This window comes from Homalodisca vitripennis, chromosome 1, assembly GCF_021130785.1.
Source record: "Homalodisca vitripennis isolate AUS2020 chromosome 1, UT_GWSS_2.1, whole genome shotgun sequence".
Lineage (NCBI taxonomy): Eukaryota > Metazoa > Arthropoda > Insecta > Hemiptera > Cicadellidae > Homalodisca > Homalodisca vitripennis.
Genome location: NC_060207.1, coordinates 144,792,235 through 144,818,006, shown reverse-complemented (window position 1 = coordinate 144,818,006; position 25,772 = coordinate 144,792,235). Strand labels below are relative to the sequence as shown.

Below are 25,772 nucleotides of genomic sequence, written 5' to 3'. Positions count from 1 at the left end.
TTTTGTCAGATTATGTTTCTCAGTTTGACCAAAATTAAATTCAACCGTCAGACACATAAATAAAGTGGTGGGTTTCAGTCTCTTATCTAGTAGTCGTCTGGCGGTCTTACAGCTTTTAATGTTTGGGTCTGACGTTTGATTTTAAGTGTATTAAAGCCAGAAAAACATAATCTGAGGAAAATTTTTTGTTTTATATTTTGAATCCCTTAGGTAATCCTTGTAATTCGACCTCAACTAAAACTAGACTGTTTAAAGATCAATCCCTATCTTTAAAAACAATTATTTATCGATATCAAAAACGCAGGTTGTGCTTATACGATAATTGGCTCTTGGCCCTTAGACAGACGTAGTAACTCTTCAAATCGGATCAGTGTAGGCTATACAGCACCAATTTCTGCACTGCTAATCCACTTGATGAACCAGGATTGATCCGCGTATTGTACAAGAGTTACCTTTAGTTATAAAATTGTTACCTATGTTATACACGATAATAGATTGCTGTTACGGAAAAATGAGTTTAGCTTCCTCTTAGTGAATCACTCACTGCAGCCTTAAGTCTTGGTTTGAAGTAGTTCACTTGACTCTACTAACCTTCTATCTCATCACATCTATAAGGAAAATTTAAAGTGCCGAATTACGGCTGCTGTTATCGCTCAAAAACTGATATTTTACTATTATTTTGTCCAAAGTTATTTTACTGATTCAATAAACGTCGGTCCTATGACATAAACATTTCTTTACAACTGATTTAATGAGAATCACAAGAACACTACAAGAAGGTGTAATATTAATATTAAAAATATTTTATCTTTGGATTTTTCTTAACAATTACGCGTACGAGAATGTCAATTTATTTTACAGGTTGAAACTTGTAATCCATACTAGCCTATATATCCAAGGGAATGAAGGAAACAATTTTTATACGCATAATTAATATATTTGAATGTCTTTTACTCTATGTGTTCAGTTACAATTTTAAAACATATGTAGGTTTCCCTCAATAACTCTAAGCGGTGATGGTTTTAATATATTCTTATTTGTTGTGTTGTATATGTTTTAAATTTGGTTGTTGACTTGTGTATATAATTCATTCAAACATATTAGTTCACGATAAGAATATTTAGTTTAATGGTATACTGGTATAGTTTTTTACTGAATCTGTTAATTTTTTTAATTATTGGGAAGGATTTTTTTATTCTTTAGAATTTTTCTTAAATTATTATTAGAAGTTGTGACGATAAAACATTTAGAATATAATTAACTCGTCGATTTCTAAACACACATTAAATGTTGGGACTTTCTCTGGGTAGTTAAATCCTTAAATATATTCTTACATGTAACGCAACGTTAAAATAATTTATTTGCCTAGTATTTTTATTTTAAATAATTAAACGATCAGTTTACAAACAACTATAAATTCACATGATTGGATACATGTGTCGTTAATAACTTTTGTTGTGAACATTGACTAACATACATAGAGATTATAAATATAGTAAATTAATGGGACAAATTTTTCGGAGCAGCATTAAATATTGATGTTTTATTAAACTCTATAGTGTTTATTTCAAATGGATCTCAGTCGAGTATTAAATTTAGAAGCGATTAAAAAATTGGTAAAATTGCCCTTTAACAATGCAAATATGATTTAGTAAGATTACTCTCACTTTTCTATAAAATACACTTTACTCTAAAAAGTGCGCTTCTCATTTAAATAAATGATTGACGTTTTGTTTTGTGTAAGAGGAAAGTTAGTGCCTAACTAAAGATTGTATAGACATAAAGAAGGATAAACATAGAAACAAAAATAAAAATTTGGATCAAACAACAGCAGGTGTATCAGTAATGGTTTGCCAAAGTCAAGAAGTTGTTATGTCAAGAACTATGTTACTCTTTTTTATTTAATTTGTTCATTGACTAGAGTCAATATTTTATTTTGAGTCAAATAGTTAATTAGGACTGATAATCCATCGCGCGATGGTCCAAACTGTAATTGTAATCTTAGCACTCTCTGATTGGTAGAGTAAGGTCAATTAATCGGTATATAAGCCGCCGCTCTGTCTGCTGCAGTATCAGATATTTCCTCAGCGAAACATCCGACTCTTACTAACATGGGCAAGGAAAGGACCAGCGTCAACATGGCCGTCGTCGGCTACTACTAGACCTACCATCAGGTAAATTAATACAAATATAAATAAAGTAACAATAAAAAATCCGATTTCATGAACAGCTGCAATCCTTCCAGATCATGCATAGATTTTTTATGACGGCAGGAAGTCAGTATATTAACTATTATATGGTCATCTTTGTTATATTATATAAAATGACTTAGAGTAATGCCTAATTCCGCACTGTTATTTGTACTATTAGAAGATAATTTTATTTAAAAATATAAAAAGTGCCAGATATTTCTAACGAAACTTGTTATGAAATATTTGAACTACAGGAAAGTTGCTGATCCTTATTTAATGAGCAATTACTAAGACGTTTTATATGCATAAATTATTAAAAAAACAATGTTTACTACTGATTAGTTCCTTCTTGGTGTAAATTAAAAATTCCATTACAGGTAATATTTTGATTCTTCTGGTTGTTGTTCTCTTACACTCCAGCATAAGATGTAAGACGTAAAGCCAGGAAAAGATCTGACTAAATGCCACGATGAAACATTAGTATTACTAATAAAGAATAAAGCATTTTATTAAATTTGAAGCATTACTGTGGAAGTGCATGAATTTAAATATGTAAACCGCGTACTCTTTTCATCATACTCTTTTACCTATGTATTCAGTTAATCATTCTGTATACATGATTATAGTTGTATTACTCTTGAAAGTAAGCAGATAATTTTAATAAAACAATGCCATGGTAAAGTGCAAGCATGATAGAACGAAACGTTTCTTAAAAGAATATATATATATATATATATATATATATATATATATATATATAAACCTATATACATTTCTAGTTTCAGGAAATATTCCAAAATGGGAAAAAAACCTTCAGAATTGTTTTGATTTCATGAAGGTCAGGAAGTTTTTGAGTAATAAATTTTGGATCATTTAGAATTTAGAATTTAAATTTAGAATTAATAGCACTGAAATTGTTTTTAGATGCTATGATTTGTTTATCAACAAGATGTTTTGGACATCTTCTTTCAAAAAGTACATTAGACAGTCTATTTGTGTTGTTATGAAAATCAGATTGATTTCTACAAAGATTTTATATTTATACGTATATAAAAAAATAAAAAGGTAGTACCAATATTAATGAAACGATATAAATACAGTAACTTTAAAGTCTGTACCTATGTTTTGTTCCAGCACATAAAAAATATGTTTCATGTTTCAGCAGATGGACGGCTAGTACAACACGGATATGACCCGGCTTCTGTACACGGACACGCTCTGGACACGGACAACACGATGGTAGCTCTCCCGGACTATACCTCAACCTAATTGGCAATATTGTCTGTACATAATGAGTAAATACATATAAATTTCAGTTAAATATGGCTATAATTCGTTTCTCCTCTTATATCAGTGTTAACCTTAAATTATTTTATTCATATGCATGTGAAAATTTGAGTTAATATTTACTTTTGAAGGAGTATCGAAACTATATAATCATTTCTGAAATGAATTAGAATTTCTCTAAATTCTAAAAGGAACACATCAAATCAACATACTATATTTTTTTGTAATAAACTAAAATGAGACTATTTTGAATATTGACAAGTTTCAAAGTTCGAATATATTTTTTATCGGATGAAGTTTCATGAACAAATAAATAACGTAACTATTAAAATTTGAAGCGAATCGTTCTCCAAAAGGTCTACAACTTCCAGTCATCATACTGAATAACTTTTGTCGGTTCTTTTTAAAATATGTGTTAAAATAGAAATGCAATTGAATAAGTACGATCAGAACAATGCATATATATGAGTAAACAACTACGTTTTAAAGCAGGTATTCCTAAAGTATAGAACATACCCATCCCGTTTACGTAATAATTTATAGTTTACAAGCAGTGTTCTACAATTTTTGTACCATAGTTCAGCTCAGACTAAAGGAAACTAAAAATATAAACTAAGAATTGATTATTTTTTATATTATATAAAAATAAAAATATATAATGTATATGCATATGTAATATACGTTATTATATGAAATATTTTAGACGTGACACTAAAAAGAATAATACAAAACACATAGCTGCACAATAATTACACTCAGGCATATAATCTGTATCTTTTGTGTTATTGCTCGAAACATAATCATATTAACTGTGATACTCAATAAAAACCCACGCCAATACGCCATCCATTGATACGCCAGTTATGAACATATAAAAATTTTCGAAAAAACCACGAGAATATTTGCGAAGTAGAGAGCATTACTGAAGACTATCACAATGTTTTTAGCTCCATCTTAATTTTGGCCTGTAAAATGTTAATTTAAAGATATTGTTCAGGCATAATTTGTTACATACGTCTGCCATATCACGACGTTCCTGTTGCAATGCTAATTAATACAAGAAAAGTTAACATTATTTGAATATGCTTTTGTGATAATTTCTTGTCTTTTTGTTACTAGTTCCAAATGAATGCCATAAAATGAGAATGATATGAGTACTTTGGCTAAATGCCCATTCTTTGGTTTCTACAGGAGAGAACCAAAGATCTCGGTAAAAACATTAAACTAACGACAACACTCAAAGATTCTGTTGATTTCATACTAAACTGTCTCTATTTATCTCTAGTTACAAACATTTTAAACAATAAATTGTATTTTAAAACAAGTGAGTAATTGTTTTGATTGTAAAAACATTAGGACATTGACAAAACATTAATTAATTACAGTATTAGGAATGAGTCGCCTTTTATGACACAGTAAAATAATTTTACTTACATTAACAATCATGGATCTGTAGGATGTATTTTGCTGTTTTTGTTCACTTGAGACAAAAAGCTAAGGAAACTTATTGCATTGGTCCTAGAAGGAATTGTGAACTTCTTCCGGTGTGACAGGATAATCAAGATCTGTAAGGTTGGAAGTAGTAATGGCCGCCTGCTGAGAACTCAATTGACATCCACCATGGATTGATAACAGGCACAATCTCAGTCGAATGGAAATATAGCTCTGTTCCCGCCTCTCCCATTCAACGCGCGCAGGGGAGGCGGGAGTATCTACCAAACGTTTGAGTATGCAAAACTCCTTTAACACTAAAGGAATCCTACCCATTCTACCAGTTATCTTCCACAATAAAATAAGCTTTTTAATTATTTTTAATCTTTGTTAATTATATGTTTTATTATAAAAATAACATTATCGACGATTTAAGCATATTTCGATTTAGTATTTATTTCATAAACGTACGGTTTAAAATAGCTCCTTATGAAGATCATCCCAACTACTGTTAAATATTGGAAATATATACACATAAAGAAAAAAAACTAATTAACAAAATAAAGAGGGTTAAATCAGGGTTAAAAAGAAGAGGGTTTGCATGACGCACAACTGCCAGATGTCAGTGTGTTATTACTTACATGTCCAGCCAAATTGAAGTACGCGTGATTTGTGAGGTTGATGGGAGTACGCTTGGAGGACGTCGCCTTGTACTCGATGACGAGAGTGTTATCCTCCAGGAGAGAGTACGCTACAGTCACTGACACCTGGCCTGGGAACCCTTCCTCTCCATCCTCGCTGGTGTACTCCATCAGAACTCTACCTCCCTCCATCCGGCTGCTCCATAATTTCTGTACACAAAAAAATGTCACTGCTTTATAATTTTTTATTCCAATATAGATTTAATTGCAGTTCTAGTTAATTTAGAATTCTGGTGGAAAAAGTAATTTAAAAACGAAATTGTCATATTAAAGGAAATAAAACCATTAATGGCAATACTTAATAGTTTTAATTAGCACTATTTAACATGGGAGTTAAACAATAACTGTTAAAATGCTCCAAGTCGTAGTATTAACAACAATAATTGAACTAAAGTCCAAAGTGGGTTTCAGTCTCTATTCCTTTCCATTGGTTTCATCACTGATGTAGCCTATAGTATAAGTATAAGCTGTGAGGTAACAACTAGAATGTATACAATTTTTGTTATTTACTACACATAAATATTTGTTTGCAGAATAAAATTAGAAAGTTCTGAACACTATCAAAGTGTTGAATCGGCAATTTAATTTTCTGGAGAAACTGCCTGAAACATGATGAACCTTAATGGAGATCCATTCAACAGTAACTAACTTGAATGCAAAGTAAGGTACTGTACCTCATACAGGAAACTGACCTTGTCGAACGCCCTGAAGCCGCCGTGCAAAGTGTCGTTGCCGATGTTCCGGGACACTCTGTACTTTACGCCGTCCACAATGAACTCTCCTCCTCCTATCCTGTTGGCCACCCTCCCCACCGTGGAACCGAAGTAAGGGTTGTCGGGGCTGAACATTTCTGAAACAGGGTTAGTAATATCTCTGGGTGGAAATGATAAGGTTTATAAGAGCAACACTATTTTACATCAGTTAATATATTTGGTAATTTATAATAGCTCTTCTATCACACAAGGATTAGTTCTGAATTGATCAAGACACCTGCTACGTGATTAATTAAATTAGTACAACGTTATCGAAATCTATTGTTTATAAAAAGGTAATTCTTACATGAATTGTTTTTATTGAATGCGGTTGTAATTGAGGTGAAGAAATACTGAACAAACAACTTTTTATGTAGAGTTAAAATTAATATAACATTACTATTCCAGTACTCTTTATCTTTAGGTGAGCTGCATCATTGATAATTCATTAAGTTTTCGTGGATTAAGTTTGATGATAGACCTACATGTTTTAGTTCCTAGATTGCTCGGCCCGTTATTTTACACATCTTAGCTGTAGTTACAGTATTATCAGTTATCAGAAGATTAACTTAAGGTGCAGAAACAATAATTCTCAAGTAAATGTTGAATTGTGAAAACGAACTTTTAATAGTCGTGTTGGAGATTGATCCAAAGATTATAAAATTACATACAACTAGTGCAATTGGTTGTAGAATATTTACCGAGTTGAAGCTTTAATAATCTTGAAAAATTAACAGTTACAATTGAAATCTTTTGAATCAGCTTAATTCTTTCTTATGTTTGTAGTTTCGAAGGACTTTTTCATACAGTCATAAGATCATAATATATAGCTGGAAGGAAACAATGTGACTCTAAGAAAATATTTGGATATATTGTACCTTTTTAAGTAACAACTTTTTAAATGAGTCAATTCTTAAAAAGAATATATATTAACAAACATATTTCTTATTAGAAATGTTAATAGTTTTCATTCAGAGAACATATTATTGCGTATAATTTAAACCCAAGGGAAACAGTAAAAAACTACACAATATATTTTTAACGAACCACTTTAATACATCTAAGGAGCATACGATAGAATATCTATTTCTATCCTTCCCTTCTTCAAAATTATTCTTTTAATTATGGTAAGGTTTAATTTAACTTAACTTTTTAACTTATTTTCTATAAAGATAATGTTGAAACGGGTTTGCATTCAAAATAAGCTTGCACCCATCATCAGTGCTTTGTGGATTAAGTCGGAACAAGAAAGATACGTTTCTGGCGTTGTTACCAGTGTTACCATTAAAATAGCTCCAGACAGGATAGTTTCTCGTAGCAAAAGGTTGGTTATTTAAAGATTCGTTTCTACTCCTAGTCTTTAGTTTGATACATTTTCCATGTAATGTAGCCAGTTTATAAAAAAAAGAAATGTATTTATGGACAAAATAATAACAACAATACGCTTGAAAGGTAGTATAATATTAGTGAAATGGGGTAAAATTTTAAACTGATTTAAACATCAGTTTGTACGTATTACATATAGTTAACGTGGAAACATGAGGTATACTTATAAAAAGAAAATTATAGGAAATTGATTAGAATAAAACAAAAAAAATAAGTATTTTATAAAGTGACCCTTATTAAAATTAGTTTAAAAGAATTTGTTCTTGAGGGAAATTCACTCATTAAATCCATGTGAAAACGTCTTCACCTTCCGGAAGTGTGTCAAACATCTCGAAAGCAGACCTTGGCCAGTCCGCGTTAACTGCTCAGCCATTGTGGACGTGAACGCTGCGACATATCTTTCTAGGGACATCCTTTAAAATGTCTTTACAAAGATCTATAACAGTTCGTAATACGGCATATCATCTTCTACAAAAAATGACCCTTACATATCGTATGTACCGTACCCTAGTGATAGCAACCATAGAGCATCCAACTAACCTGTAAGGGTATCATAGCCCAGGACGACATCTTCTACGAAACCGCTGCTGTCAGGCACCTTGACTGACGTGAGGGTGGCTCCATACTCTACAACCTGAGCCGAAGTCTGTCCGTTGGTCAGAGTATAGCGGTAGACCGGCATCTCCAGGCCGCCCCGCTCTGGCACTCGGTATGTGCCGAAGAGATCACGCTCTATGCAACCTGCAGAGTAGGATGCTTTGGCTGACAGGAACATCAGGTTAGCCAGCAATGGCAGTAAAACGAAGTAGGTCATCTCGTTAGTTGAAAACTGGACCTGTTGAATTATAAATTATATATATATATATATATATATATATATATATATATATATATATATATATATATATATATATATTACAATGAAGCTTTTTGAACATAAATAGTAAAGTGTAAAAGCTCTTTAAAGATTTGACTTCAAATTCTTAAAATGATGGTCGTCTGAAAGCCAATACATACACTTAATGATAAAGGCCACCAGTCTGATAGTACTGCTGACAAAACTTGTGTGATAAATGTTTGTTTATAATTAATTTCGACGATCTCTTCACATCAGCATAGTTTCCTTAAATTGATACTGAAAATAAATACGAGTATATAAATAGAACGTAGCAAAAAACTCTATTATTATTTATATTAGTAATTTATATTAATAATAATGTATACAAATCATTTTATTGTTTTACTACAGATAATACAGCAATGAAGATAAGCATCTCTTTAACACAAATGAGGATTCTCAAATTCTCAAATTTCGCGATAATATAATAATTGTAGTGACAATTACGAAATAGTTAAGTTAGCTAATAAGTTTTTTAAAACCTAAGGTTCCTAAAAACCTAAAAGAATGATGTGAAAAGTATTATCTAGTTGTAATGTTAAACACAAGTTTCGACTTACACCAACAGTAATTTATACCATTATCTTAGCTTTTTAATTAACAGCCGATTTCCCCCTGCCTTGTCCCAGTAACTAAATGCAATGGGACAATGGATCAATATCCCAAAGACTACCATATAAACTTAGTATTAATAAATAAATAATGAGTGGAATGGTTTAGTTTCAATAGAATAGTCATAGGGTCACTACATCAACATTATTCATATTGTAATCACACATTTAGATTAAATTTGAATTTTACTCCCATTTTAAGCTCTTATTTCAGAGTTATAGTACAAATCCTGTTTGCGTTTACTACAACCAGGACAACCCTTTGATTTATACTCAGTAAGTTTTGCCGCTTAAAATGAGACATGTCCCATAATTCTACAACCTTAAATAATTATATGATATAAAACTTAAGGTTCGTTACGCCATAGCAAGTTCCTAAATAATCAGAACACATTATTAATATCATGTCATGTATCCTTATCTCATTTATCTTTCCAGTAACGTCCAACAGAAATAAAATTTGTTATAACAACAGTAAACAAACACATCACAGTTTATATAATAAAGACAGTTGGTAGTAAACCAGGTTAGGTAACCTCAAAAACAGAAATCAGTACCGTTTGTAAGTAATAACAACAGACTAACATTATTTCTTGACATTTCGTGCTGGTCAACAATAAAAATAAAAATATTTTGTGCACTTAAAGATATATTTTCTTAATGTATTATGTATCAAAATATTTGTTATGAGTTCATACTTCATAAAAGAAATAAAAACCAAAATGTCAATTTTTTGGCATACAGCATTCATATGTGGTTTAAGATGCTTCAATAAGCTTAGTTGCTCAGAATTGGATTATCTGCCGCACCAGGAGGATCGGCAGTGCCGGTTTTTAGCATTACTAGCGCCCTGGGCGAGATTTCTTCGGTGCCCCCTAACTGCAATTCAATTACATACGAAAAAAGGCTACCGGAGCCCCTTTTCGTCCGGCGTCCATGGGCGGTCACCCAACCGCGCCCTACCCTAACGCCGCTCCTGAGGATCGGGAGAGACGGCTTGTGGAGATGAAGGCCTACAATAGAAACTGATCATCAACGCACCTTTGATATATCGGTTGGGTCGGTCGTAAACCTACCCTAATAAAAGTCTGGCAATCGTCGTAAATAGCCTATATCCTAAATTAAATACTATACCTGTTTTTTTTTTTATTTCAATGTACGTGTAAAAATGTAAAGTATGTACGTTTTAGGAACTTAATGTTGTACTTTTTGAATGTCATTTCAAAACTGTCACTGTACACCAATGTATAAGCAAAACCTATCACTGTGTTAATGATTAAGCTATTTATTGGCTGATGTATTTTTTAAATTTTTGTTTACTACGAATATACAACACTGGCCATTACAGTTTAAGAAATTGAGCATTAATTTTCTGTCAAACATTTTGATAAACCATTGTGTTTTTTTTTTTTTTGGTACTTATTTACGTACGAATTTTAATTTGGATGATTTTGTTAAATTATTTTAAGACGGGATATATAAAACTGGCTTCTTCGCACGGGAGGAGTCAAGAGCCAATATGCTTCGTAATAAGCTCACAACCATGGTTTCGTGAAGTCAATAGTAGAATAATTCCTAAGAAAGAAGTTGATTGTCAGCCGTACCAGACTTGCTGGAAACCAGAATGGGAGGATATTGAAGGTGTTAAAGAATCAAACGATACATTTTTATATAAGGTTTCATTTTATTTAGTTTGAAACGTGAGATGTATTTTTATTAAAACCAATAACTACAATTTTTATAATTCATTTTATTAATAACCAACTGTGAGATGTATAAACCAAAGTGCTTTGTTGGCTGAAGCTAAATTAACTTGTGTATGTCACTTTCAAGTTTGGTAAGCCGAAGAAAATGTAATCTGTAAGAATCTTTATCGCTGTTATGAAAGCAATGGCCGTGACATAATTATACGATCAGCTGACGCGCTCAAGGTCAATGTTAAGGTTACTGAACGTTGACGCTTACAGTACTGTCTTAACTACGAGTTTATACTGCTATAATTCTTTTGAAGTTAGTGTATTCCTGAGCTAAATCTCTATTTGTTGGGCAACAGTATTGTAATCTTATTAACTAATACTTATATATCACAATTATTTACTTATTTTCAAACGGATTAACTGAAAATGAGCTATCAAAACTATTTTAAAAATCTATTAGGGCTGAAAACAATGATTTATTTTATATTTCAGTTCTTAGTCTTCCGCGTTTACTCTATTAACCGGTTCACACTTCGTCAAAACATTGCTAACATAAAATTGCAATTTTGACATAATTTTGGTTTTACAAAAAATATATTTTAAAAATATGAAACAATCGTATTGTCATACAAAGTTTGTGCATTGTTTATAATGTCCATTATAATAGATTTACTCAACAAACATGCATAGTTTATCCTACACAAAAATATGACAGTATAAAAATAATTCTGTACCTTTGCACAAACATACAATAAATAAATCATTATAATATATTTGATGATTAGCAAATCAATATTGTACTTAAAACATTATTCTCGTTTGTTATAAAGTATCTATAAAAATCTACGGCACATTTACAGTATTGAATTTGTCAAACACACCAACGATTTAAAAATATTGAAAAAATGTGTAAATAATTACACTGATGTCTAAACACACTAAACACGGACAGTCCTGTTATGTTATAACGTACACACATTTTTGAAGTTTTTAACTATTGTTAGAACTACTAAAACTTTGCTCCGACCACAACCTTGCTTAATTTCTTTTAACATCTTTTTCTCAGTACATGTTTAATTTATGAACCGATAGTTCAAACCTCCGTGAACTGTAACGGTGTAACGTTTCAAGATTTGTCTTATTGAGAACTAATTTCAGAAATAACAATTTTGCAAGACTCAGCATAGCAGTATAATTAATGAACCGATAGTTCAAACCTCTGTGAACTGTAACGGTTGTAACGTTTCAAGATTTGTCTTATTGAGAACAACTTCAGAAATAACAATTTTGCAAGACTCAGAATAGCAGTATAATTAATGAACCGATAGTTCAAACCTCTGTGAACTGTAACGGTGTAACGTTTCAAGATTTGTCTTATTGAGAACTAACTTAAGAAATAACAATTTTGCAAGACTCAGCATAGCAGTATAATTAAAATTATTGTCAAACTTCACGAGGAGTATTGTAACTTCAAATAAATTACGTATTATAAAAAATAGTTCCCCAAATGGTATAAAATATTTACACTTTTTGTATTGAAATTACAAGAACCATTTATTATTTTATCATGTACTACTGAATTTATATTAAATAATAAGTTTATTACATACATGATATGGTAAATTCTGATGATTGTTTTAAAAATATGCATTTCAATATTATGAACAGATTTTGTAATCAAACTTGATCATTTTGAGTTTTTATTAATGTATCATTTTCACAAAAGCTATTCCATTTTCTTTCCTGAAAAATATAATGGCTTTATAAAACAGTATAAGCATAAGAAATAATATATTATTGGTTTTAGTATGGATATATGGGATACAACACGATAAATAGTAGGGAAAATCTTGATTAGCTCGGCAATAAAATGCCATTTACGGCCTTATTTTTTCCCAAAGACTAATTCTACCAAATAGTTACAAACCCAACCCTTAGAGGCTTGAGGCTTACAGGTTATTACCATCAACCAGGATGATTGTCTTCTCAGAAGATGGTACCCGGTGAATTACAAATGAATAGTGTACTCTTTTGAACGACGCGACGGGCGGAATAAGAAAACACGACACATCGAACCCAGTCTTCACACCATAGAGGTAATACCCAATATAACGTCTGTCTAGAATAACAGTGATGTAACATAACCTTGTTGAACAAGTTATGTTAAATGGCTACAGTGTTTCACTACTCCTTGTTTCATGGAACATGTAGTAATATAGTATAATAATGATACGCTTATTGTACCCTCCATAATTCCTCTGTTTTTGTTGTCCAAATTCCTACTATAAAAACTCTTATATTTTTGTATTTTTAACTGACCTTAAAAACAAGGAGACAATATTATAAAACTTATAAAATCGGCCTGTATACATCTTTTTATGTTTGTCCGCACATGTTTTCGATACTATCGAATCTATTTTGATGAATGCTGTTTAAAAAAGAGGACCACCCCAGTTCTTACGGATTGGACCAGTTTATAACCAGGTAATCATTTAAAAAATGATACGTGTAAAATCTCATGGTAAGGCCAGACTAATTAGATTGTTTGGACGCATTTCTCTTCGGTGAAAAGAAAGATTAAATATCTGTATTAGTGATTTATGTTTACATGATGAAGTAACCTCCTACAGACCTATTATAATAATACTCAATACTTTGGGGCCAACACAGCATTCAATGTTTATTATGGCTACTTATGTACTACCGATTTCGCTGTTGAAATTTTTAAAATCGGTTCATTTTTCTTAAAAAAAGAAAATTGTATTTGTTTTGCATCACCTATTAAATGTCACTGATTATAAAACAATACAACCAATCATTAAATTTTATCAACATGGAATATTAGTTTTATGGGTTGAAGGAGGAAGAAATAAAGTTGTATTGTAACAAATACAAATATTGTCACAAATAATCACTGTGGGCTATCAAAAGAGTTATGTTGATGTTTTAATGGCATCATTAGTCAACGTTATCAAATGCGTTAATTGATGTTTGTTGTGAGAAGTTATCTTTTACAGTCTTATTATTGAGTTGATAGCGAAAGTGGCTGGCAAAATATTTTTTTGAATAGGTTTGATTAGAATAAAGGCTAGTATGTGAAAAATAAATGAGAATAAATATTTGTTCATGTACAAGCGGCTATTTGGCTATCTCATGCCAAATGATGAATATACTTAAGATATTTTAATATTTTGATATCATTATTATACTATTATTATTATTGGTTATTTTCTAGACAAGGTAATACAACTTTAATTTTTTAATTTTACGAAAATAACCTAGTCAATTGAATCATTTGAGTCATGATATTTTTATAGATGTTTTAATCAAAAGAAGTGTATATTATATATATATATATATATATATATATATATATATATATATATATATATATATATATATATATATATATATATATTACAATTACAAAGTGTGACTACAAAATCATTTAGGCCATATCTTGGCTGTGTAAGATATATTTTACCTTAGAGATGCAACTTAGGTATATACTATAAAGTGGATTGACATAAATGCATAATAGTGTAACCTTAACTAGAACAATCGGGCTACATTAGTACCTATTTAAATTTAAAATGAGCATCCCTATATAAAATATGCACTGAGCAATATTAGCGTACCTGTGGAGAGGAAAGAAGGAAGCTAAACACCTCTGTGAGCTGACACCTTTCTCCACCTGTCTGTCCAGTTGTAGTTAGCCGGTCCACTGCCTGCGGCTCCCCCCCCCCCACATGACCGCGTCGGAACTTCCTCGGCAACCGGGTCATCTTGATTCTTCATCCTTTCCAACAATATTGGTCCAAGTGCGTCATTTCCTCATTATCGGAGACGAATTGTGTGAAATGTTTAATTAGTGCAAGGTGAACACAGAGTCTAAATAGAACAAATATAATTTGGTACATTTGATATCCTGGTAGCATACTGTAGTTTCATTACTGAATGTTTGCACTGTTTTTGATATTACCAACAACATAAATATTTTAAAGGTCAAGAAGTACCTATCATTCCTAATATTTTAATTGCCCACAATTTTACAATTCCTAAGACACTAAAAATGTGTCTATGCACATTAGAATTAAAAATTTATTTAGTATCCATACAAGATTTGTTTATTAACTCTTTGAAGTGGTTTATTAAATTTGTTTGTCAATTATTTCATTTGCATGTTAACATACTCGTATTCGATTATTTTGTATATTTAATATGGAATGGAAATTATTCATTTTTTAAATCTATAGGTTTAATTAATTAATGTATTACATTTCAAGAACTACTTTCTGCAGGTTAAATGTAAGAAAGGGCCACACATGGATATGTTTCCTACGAATATAATTCTTTTCAATTTATATTATTTATTTTATTAATAGTATAGTTACTTCAATGAAGAGTTAGGCTTCTCACACTCAACCGGCAGCTCATTTATAAAAATGGAATATACCGGGTATATAAATTCAAGGTCTATTTCTATAATCCAAACAATTTTAGTCTCAAAAATCTGTAATTTATGGATTACTGTTGTAGTTACATCTGTAATTCTGTTTTTGTTGGTTGGCAACAATTCTGACTACCAATACATAATACCACGCCACTGTAAATACCACAATGATTTTTTATGGTTGATGATTTTACAAGTGCTCTGACAACAGAACATTTGCAAAATCATTTTATTGTTTGTTTGGCTACAGACTGATGTGTTCGTCCTTAATTGGTTTGGCATCCTGGTACTCTCATCCTGTTTTGTAGTTAGCATGAGCATGTCTTATATACTTGTACCGTATGACGATAACACATGGGGGTGGTGACTTCTGAGGTCGTAGTAATAAATACTAGAAATACAAAGTTTACTTATAAGTTCAGTTTAATTACGAAAACTTAAAAGCACCACTTTTAGATGGTAAAGGAAAATTTATGTAATGCCACGTTGCTGCCAATTAGAATATAATAACTAAAAAGTATATCTTCTAGGTGGGCCTAAAATATCCAATGTTCTATTGAATTATGCGTACGACGTTTTACTTTACAAAACAATAATATTTCACTTCCCTTCGCAATAGGTAGACTCACAACCCGGGTGTCAGCGTCTTGGCACGAGACATTGATGCTGTAGTCTAAGAACGGTTATTTCTAGAAGAGGAGTAGAGTTGGGAAGTGGTAGCCATCTATTCAAACAACACGTGAGATACATCAGCTACGTAAACTCGCCTAAAACAAATTCGCGACGGTATTAGCCATTTAATGATACAAATTACTATTTATAACAACGTGCTCGTCGCCATAAGGGCGACGCCACAACCTTTATCTATCTCAATCAAGCAATTAAAAGATCTTCAAGGGTAAGTTACTTTACTATTCACATCTTTACTTTACGTTACATTCATTTTATACGTTTGGCATCAAAGGGTTAATTTAATAATACGAAAAGATAAATTTTACTTACGGACAAAGCGCGCGAGGTCTGATCGGTTACGTAGTTGGGCTGCTACAAAGGGTTAGAAGAAAAGATTCATACGCGTGCCAATTAGGTAGTTACTCCGCCCAATAATTTAGTTCCGAAAACATTGGATGTAAAATAATATTATATTGTACTGGCTGATTAGGTTGCGAAATTTACATTGTATGAAATTTAATTAACTAATTTACGGTACATACTTGTTGCGTAGAGTAAACAATAAAAATAGAGAGGAAAGTACATGTTAAAAGCCACTAACAAAAGTGTATAAGACGCTCTCTCGCACTGTTGTAACACGCTCTTGCTAACCGGTAACAGGAGATCCTAGTGATGCCAAATTCAAATTTGTAAATTCTGCAGAGACAAACTATTGCTTCTGTAAATAACTAATTATTCTGATGAGATTGACAGTTATTTCGTTTAATTTCTTTTTTGCAGCCCTCTTAAAATGTGTTCATGCACAGAATATTTATGAAATATGTCAATACATGAATAAGTAGAAGTGAAATATTATAGATAATTATGTAAATCATTTTAGTAGTAATTAATTACCAACGAGAACGACATAAAATTATATAACAAACTGATATATTAAAATTCATTTGTTAAAATCTCAATAAATCAGAAAAGGGATACCTTAAAAAAGGGATGTTGTTGTGGCATGAAATGAAACTTCATTAGCGTACAAAAAATATTTCCGGCAAAGTCGAAAGGAAGTTATATTCCATTTGTGCCTGCCTGGATATATAAATAAATAGTTTTGAAGGTTAATTTAATTTGTACAAAGTTATTACCTTGAATACCAACACGAGGACTGTCGTCTAAATATATGTTGTGTCATCAAAAGATCCCCCACTATCTTTGAACGCTACTAGATATTTATAAGTATCTATTATGTGGTTTTTCAAATGTGGTTTCCAAACACATTATTTTTTAATGTGTCTTTACCTACATAAAAAAGTTGTATAGGTTTAAAAACTCACAATTGTTTTACAAACTGTACAAACTACGCTACCTACATTTAGATTTAGTCTACATTTATGTAGAAACATAAAAAATTAGAAAATGTAATGTATAGGACTATATTGAGAGTTTTAATTGAGAAAACATGAGTTAAAACTCACCCAGAGCATTTTAAACTCAATCGTGCCAGATTTGATTGCGATGACTTTTAAATAATTACAATTATCGTATTTAGTGGTAGTTGTGCTTTATTACAAATAAAACGATAACCTACTGATACTTATGTTTGTGACATACATAGGCTTCACGAATTAAATAAGAGTCAGCAACCTTTCTTGTAGAAACTTTACTTTGGAAGACCTGAAATGTGGCAATCACAATCAGTAGGAAAAGTGGCCGGAATGGACATCGTATTTTCAGAATATTTGAAGAACACTGGCTTAAAGGTAAGAACTTGGCTATTGACTGTCTGCTATGAAATCCTACCAAACGGTAGGCTGCCAGTGCCTACATCCTTTAAAGTATCTGACAATCGCAGTCTTCAAGTAAGGAAATAATCTGAGCAATCAGTAACCGCCCAATATCTGTTATAAGTTTGTGTTAGAAGCTCCTGTACGCTCGACTCTTCCATTCTCAATCCCAGCATCCCTGGTGAACCAATCTGGATTCAGAACTGGCCGTAATTGCTGCCACCAGGTTATTGTGTTGATATGATTTATATTGAGGGGAAGGGTATGAGAGGAAATCAAAGACATGTGTTACCTTCTTCGTCATATAGTCTACAAAGTTTTACTCCACAATCCTTGATAAATGAGATATAACATTGACTATGGAAGTGTTTAACAATCTGCCACCCATATGTTTTAATATATGAAAAATTAATAAATATAACACTGGTTTTGAATTACGTGTAGCCTAGTTACAAAATCTGTTTATTTCTGTTTTGTTTTGTGTAATGGCGAGACAGAATATTTTAACAAACGCGAACGTTTTCCATCTGGAAACTGTCCAAAAAACTTGAGCATGTGCACTTGTAAGAATGTTATGCCAGTTTGATTAGTGTCAGTTGAAAATATGACAGTTACTGTACATCTTCCTATTGTTGTATATTACTGCAAATGTTTTACGACCTGCATTAGCACTTAATGAAATACACTTATAAATGTGTATGTACTGAGAATTTTCGTGGTGTATTATGTTGAGGTATAACTTTTGTCTTATAGATCTTAGAACGGCTATCTTCTTAAAACATTAAAATTGTGTAAGCTGAAGTTTTATTTTTGATCTGTATCATGTAATATTCGAGAGAGAAATATTACACAAATAGAAGTGGTCGCATTCTTGAAAATGTTTATTGAATGATGTTCGCTAATGAAATGATCAAAAGCACGTGTAAGTATCATTCCTATACCAAGTTTGGCCAGAATTATTAGTTATGAGGTGTTGGTTGGCTGTACGTTACCTGTTCACAATCTCACAATTGGTTGCGTAATCCAAAATACAATAATTTTCAATTTTAGGATTTTAAGACTTATATTTGGCGAAAATAATTAAATATTTTAAGAAATTCTGTCATAAGCATGATTACAATAAGACCGAGTTCTTGAAACCTACAAAAACGCTCTTATACGATCATTATAATTATAATACCAGTTAGCCGGGATTGCAAGAATGTGGGACTATGTTTTTACACCTTCAATTATTTCATTTGTACATTTCATTTAAAAGATTTTTTTCTTGTATAAAGACGTACACCATTTTAACATTTTCTTTGGACAAGTTTTAAATACTTAACATAAGATTGGATTATACGAGTATTACACTATAATCACTAACACCCGGATTTATATAACTTATACTTACTTACTTATACTTTTACGCGTAAGGGAGTAATATAGAGTATTTTTAACTGTAAATTGTGGTTGATTGTAATTAATGCAAAGAAGCCAATATTTAGGCTTCTACCTTAAATAAGCAAAACATGTAGCCTTTGAAATGGTTTTAATTTTTGTCATTATTTAATTTTGATATGGAATGGACTAAATTCAATAAACAGATATGAAAGTCTCAATTTTAACATGAAAGGCTGAAACTTGAGTTCCATAAAATGTAATGGACCCAACACAACTTCTACGTTCATAGAAAACTTAATTTAATATTATATATATATATATTATATATAAATTATATATATATATATAATATATATATATATATATATATAATTAAAGTATACCTTATGCATTAGTGTCCTATTAATTGATAATCGTACAAAGGTTACAAAATAAAATATAAAGACTTGGCAGACAGTCTTTTATTGACTATTTAGTGAAAATTAAATCACCAGATATTTTATTTACACATTAGTGGTTAATAAGTTTAAAAAATTGAATTAGTTCACTGTTAAATTTTGGTGGAGACAAAAAAGTACATAGATAAATTACAAATATAAATGACACCGTAGGGTCTCCCCCATCAATATATTGTGGAAAACTATCGTTGTAAATATATCTCTATGCATTCTTCTTTCACCTAATTCTTGAATTCTATAACTTAGAACATTGCAAAAAAACAGCAGTATAAATATAGTTGACGTTATGCTAGATAAAATTTTCACGTTATGAATATACAGTTATTCTATACTAATAAACGTGAATCTAATAAACTAACCCATGCTGAAAATTCTACGTTTTAAGGGTTTTAATAAAGCGTCCAATAAGCAGATAATTTTATGTTTATTTAATTATTATGTATAAAAAGCCAATCAAGTTGAGGTGTGATCCGGGAGAGCTAGCATCGTGTTGTCCGTGTCCAGAGCGTGTCCGTGTACAGAAGCCGGGTCATATCCGTGATGTACTAGCTGTCCATCTTCTGGAACACATAAAACTCATTCAATTTATTTATATGCAATCATCCTAAAAATGAAGCAAATAATAATACTTTAAAATCAATAAAATATTTCGGAAACTTTATCAATATGAGATTTTGTTAATAAATATTTCCCTATTGAAACATTGTTAGTGGATAGATATAGTTGTGAAGATAATGAAATGTTTATGTTAAGTATAAAATTATCAAATATTTACTAAAAACTAATTTCCTATATTTGCTTCAATGAAACACTCACTAGACCGGAGCTCAATAATCGGGAGCTGTACTTTTTTCCCTCCTTTTTGCTTCAAACTGAGTATTAGTACAGATACTTTTAATTTACATTGTTTATAGTATATTGTTGGATAATTTAATTGTTACTACAAAAGAATGATGAAGAGTTAGTGTAGCAAAATATTTCACATTATACTTCCAGTTTATTCGATATTGGTAGTTTATGAATAGAGTAAACGGTTTAAGGAATGTTACATGTTTGTTCATATAAATATCATTATTATTCTGATAATAAGTATAACATAAAATGAGAAAGAGAAGTATACCGGTTCTTTTCTTCAACTTTTATAAATAAAATAGTAGCAGAATATAATTAAAGCAAAATTTAAATCTTTACCAATCTATGTAAACCAAAGTGATTGGTTACATTATCAAACTACATTTCAGAAAGATAGAAACATAAATTTAAAGATTAACACATACAAAAATGTTTGATACTATTAAAGATTAACACATACAAAAATGTTTGATACTATTAAATAGCTACGGATCCCACTTTGTATGCCCAATGACCGCATCCATCAAAAGTTTATAGAGGAATTTATTGAAATATAAGGCAAAATTTGAACTCCGTGATTAAATAGTATTAAAAATAACCGCTATATTTAACATTGCCTCTTAATTTCAATAATGAACTCTGGTCTATCTACCACGTATTTATAATACGTATATTGTATACTTCACAGTTTGTATAATATTCTCATATTACATAATACTATCTATGTAAAATCATGAAATTATAAATTTTCTATATTATTGGTGACAAATAAATAGAAAATGAAGAACTAATTTTAGTTAAAATCTGGTACAATTAAACCAGAAAACATATTAATTTACCTGATGGCAGGTCTAGTAGTAGCCGACGACGGCCATGTTGACGCTGGTCCTTTCCTTGCCCATGTTAAGTAAGAGTCGGATGTTTCGTTGAGGAAATATCTGATACTGCAGTAGACAGAGTAAAGCCTTTTATAGTGATAGCGTGACTTAATTCAGCCAATTAGAGAGCCAACCGTCACATCACCAGACTATGCCAAGATATCTGAGACTGTACTCAGAGTTGACCCCATGCGATATTAAAATAGAAGGTAGGAGTATGCGACACCATGTACCGCCTTTCATTATGTGTCAGGCTATGGGAACTTCATTATGTATACAAACACTTGTTCCTACTTGAAACGTTGTGGTTGTGTGCCATATTGCGGCAAAGCAAGGAAATAGCGATTATAAATGTATTACAACAACAAATTATTAAACACATTATATTATGTAAACTGTGACAATAATAAAAAATACTCAACATTTAAAATATAATTATAAAATTAGGGGTTTGCTATGAGATTGAAATGGATTAAAAGTCTGAACGTAATTGTTTATGGAAGTGTTATCAATAATTGAACGAAAAGAATTAACTTTACCAAATACATTTTCTGCTACACACTCCCCATATGGATCGTGTAATATGGTTTGCTGAGGTAGTATGCACAATTTCAAGACTATAGCTAAATGTGTTACTCATGTTCACTTTGCTATCATGATTACTCATAAAGACCAATGTAAAAATGTTCGCTAACGCGTAGCCAAAATGTAGGCCTACTATCATTTAACTAAATGTTTTACTTAAAGAAATGAAGCTTTTTATGAAATTCATAATCATATGTATCGATTCATACATATCGTGTGGGCATACAGACAGGCAGAAATTCAATTTCACCAGCCCTTTGAATGATATGTTTTGTTAATGTTAATTAAATTGTTTAATTTATATATATATATATATATATATATATATATATATATATATATATATATATATATATATATATATATTAGAGGGATGGAATGTGCTTTATTAAAGGTACGAATATAGTTCTTGAGATATTTTGTTATTGAGTATGCCAGGTAGTAGTTTATAGTGATGGAAATGAAATGCAATGTATTATTAGGCTACTAACTGCCAGTATAGTAATTAATAGCCGGAAGTACATGGTCTTCTTTGATCTGTATTTGAGATTACACGCAACAATACAATTTTCATGAAAATTCATGGGAAATTACATGAACTGTATGTATTTAAAGTTGGTGCTCTACACATTTATATGTATTTTGAAACCAACCAGTTTCGTGTTACAATCCACAACAGTTTTTTTAGTTTTCTGTTAATTTTGTATGTCGGATTTTCCAACTTTGTGCTTAAGATATAAAATTTCTAGTTTTCGTTTAAGCCTGAAAACACCAAATGTATACGAAATAAGGTATGTGTACTTAGTTTATAATACACCTCAATATCTGTATTGAGGCAGGCAAAATTTGCAGGAAAACCATGATTATGTTTAAGTTATGTAACTGTATAGCAACAGCGCATGAGGTACATAATTTATTTTTTTGTAAAATAATGTAAGAAAACTGAGAATTAAAAAGTAAAACTCATTATTACTCTTGCTGTATCTCCAATTCTTCCGTTGTGGGTTATCATACTATGCGAAGTGTTATTTATTTTGTGATCGAGTTAGGTTAAATTGTTTTATAAAGGAAAGATGAATCGGCATTTCTTTAATATATGTATACATATAAACTGTACAGTCAATAAATTAAATTAGCAGACCACCTTGTCGACATTGTTTTGTGATTTAAAAGCCAAACATGAGGAAGCCATGAGGAACAGGACGATAGAGGTGTGACAAGTTGTTCCAACCGTGGAACCGTTAAATACGTTCGTGGCAACCTTGGAGCAGTTTCGGCTAGCAATTCAATTGCAACAGATCGCCTTTTATTCATTTCATTCGACCCGTCAGCGTTGCATCGTGTATATATAGGATTGTCTTGGACACAACGTGACCAAGTTAAAGGACGTACCAATTAATAATCCGTAGTTAAAATTATAAAAACTTTTACAAACACGTGACATCTAAATATTTCTATTTCAACATTTATATTTAGTTTTTTGTGTTAAACATACAAAAATTACCCAATTTATAGTATATAAAAACATTAATTTATATTTTGATTAAGATACAAATTAAATGTTGATAATGGCATAAAACAGGAAATAAATTATATAATTGTTTACAAATATAATTCAAGATTTCGAATAAGTAAAACATAGAAACGTAATAGTTTTAAAAATTGTTAAATAGAAATAAAATAATCATATTTTGTTGAAGAAGGAGAAAGATGGGAATATTATATAGCCTCTCTGAACTCGTTTATTGTCACGGTTTTCATTCCAGAATCAATGATTCCAGTTAACGATCAAGTACCAGTACGGTACCCGTCCAGAATCCGTTGCCACTGTCGTGTTTTAGAGATAATTCCAGTGGAGTTATTACTTATTCGATGTACTAGCTCTGTAACCGTTCCAGTTACGGAGCAAACGGTGAGACAGTTCCAGTTGCAACGATCCACCACATCTAGTGTGGATGATGTTACTACACCAGAAAAAAACTTGTGAGTTATTGGTGGAAAGGTGTAAGTATCATACATGTCTGGTTATTCAGGTACGTTGATAGAATAACTTAATTTATAACAACGTATGTTTTCCAATCTGCCATAAATTTGAGAACAGGAGACAGAAGATAGTTCTTGTCTACTTATGTTGTTGAAAACTTAGTTCCTTATCCGATGCTTGTACAAACTCTTGCCATTGATAATGCATGATTATTAGTCCTACGATCGACATAATATGGGGTGGAGTGTGACTATTTCTATTGGCACCGGCAGATGAATGGGCGTGTAAGAACAGTAATTACGCAAGTGTGAGTACGTTTGTTTACCCGATTAACAAGTGAAGATTCTCTAGTTACTTTGAGCTAATGCCTCTAGGGTTTGTGTAATGCTATTAAAATTTCATTCAATACTGTTTTGAAGTACAGTATATGTATCATCCATGGCACAACTTTGAAAATACGTCAATCAAGTTTTTTCGCCCTCCATATCTCTACTGTGTGAATCATGCTGATGATTATGATCATAAAAATCTGTTTCTGTTCTGTTATGACATATTTATTTTGACTTGCAAATTTAAGGACTTTAAAATTAAGAGTGATTGTATAAAATGTTATACGATATTACTTATAATTAGCAATTTTTGGAATTAAAAATATGTTATTTATTTCAACGGTTCCACCATTTTTACAAAAGTAATTCAACAAATCAAGTACTTAGCAATCAAGATGACAAATCATAATCAATATACACAGTCTTATGTAAGCTCTAACTTGAACAACATAGGCAATAACAGAGTGATATACTATAAATATAAATAACAAAAACAACAATAAATAACAAGTAATAATAACAATACAGTAACAGCAACGATAAATAAATAGTTGACCAATGCTATAACATTAATAAAATTTAGAAACTCAACAATATACTATCAATAATATTAATACAATCGTAGCTGTTAGTTACTGTAAGTGGATCTGTTTAAGCATGTGTTAGGTGTTTACATTTAATAATTTGTTTTTCAGGGTGTATTTTGAATCGTGAAAAAAGTCGATGTGCGCTGCCTCGCTACCCAGTTTTAGAAGTCTGCATATTCCATGGTTTGATGCATAATATGTGGGCCTAAATCTTCTGCAGAAAAGTGTCTTAGAGCGGGTACCTCTTGGTATAGCAATAATACCAAGCAATAATTAATAATAATTAATAATAATTTGGTATAATTAGCAATTTTTGGAATTAAAAATATGTTATTTACTTTCAGTTTCATAATTACGAGTTAAAAACAACCTAACACAACTATGAATAATGTTGGACAGTTACTACAGGTTTTCTTTCGCATGCTTCATTATATTTAAGTAAGGAAATGAGGAAATTAAAAATTTAAATAAGGAATAACAATGTTTCAAGATATTATTCTTACATGAAGTTATGCGACACCCCAAGCTCTGCTTAGTTACTATATCAACTTACTATGATAAGTCAAATCAGAGCTGTCTACTAATTAAAATTGAATAGAAAACTATAAGGCTTAAGTCAGTCATAGACACTAAATCAATAAAAAGTAAGATTTAATATTTAATAACATTGTTAATCGTTACACATTATTAAATTATACACTATTAATAATTTTATGTAATTTTTACCATATATTGTATTTTATTTATTTATTCGCTATGTAATCAAATAATTCCTCCAACCTCTGAAAAGTATTGATGTAAATAGCAACAATTATTTTACAAACATTATACAGGAAGTTGTAAATCTCTGCCTTATTATCA

The 25,772-nt window shown here is 30.9% G+C and overlaps 1 protein-coding gene and 1 long non-coding RNA gene across 2 annotated transcripts in view; one reads left to right on the top strand and one right to left on the bottom strand.

Annotated features, from left to right (window-relative positions):
- The window catches only part of LOC124373020 (galactose mutarotase-like), a 32,644-nt gene extending 17,631 nt beyond the window's left edge, over positions 1-15,013 (bottom strand). The window contains exons 1-4 of the mRNA XM_046831433.1: positions 14,594-15,013; positions 8,290-8,584; positions 6,304-6,461; positions 5,552-5,761 (exon numbers count right to left, since the gene is read on the bottom strand). Of these exons, the coding sequence (XP_046687389.1) occupies positions 5,552-5,761; positions 6,304-6,461; positions 8,290-8,584; positions 14,594-14,740 (810 nt within the window). The 5' untranslated portion in view covers positions 14,741-15,013. The remainder of the gene's footprint in view (positions 1-5,551; positions 5,762-6,303; positions 6,462-8,289; positions 8,585-14,593) is intronic.
- On the top strand, positions 1,615-3,513 carry LOC124373059. The gene is made up of 2 exons (XR_006923398.1): positions 1,615-2,174; positions 3,355-3,513. It is a non-coding gene; the product is annotated as an uncharacterized LOC124373059 (long non-coding RNA).
- Positions 15,014-25,772: the final 10,759 nt, after the last annotated feature.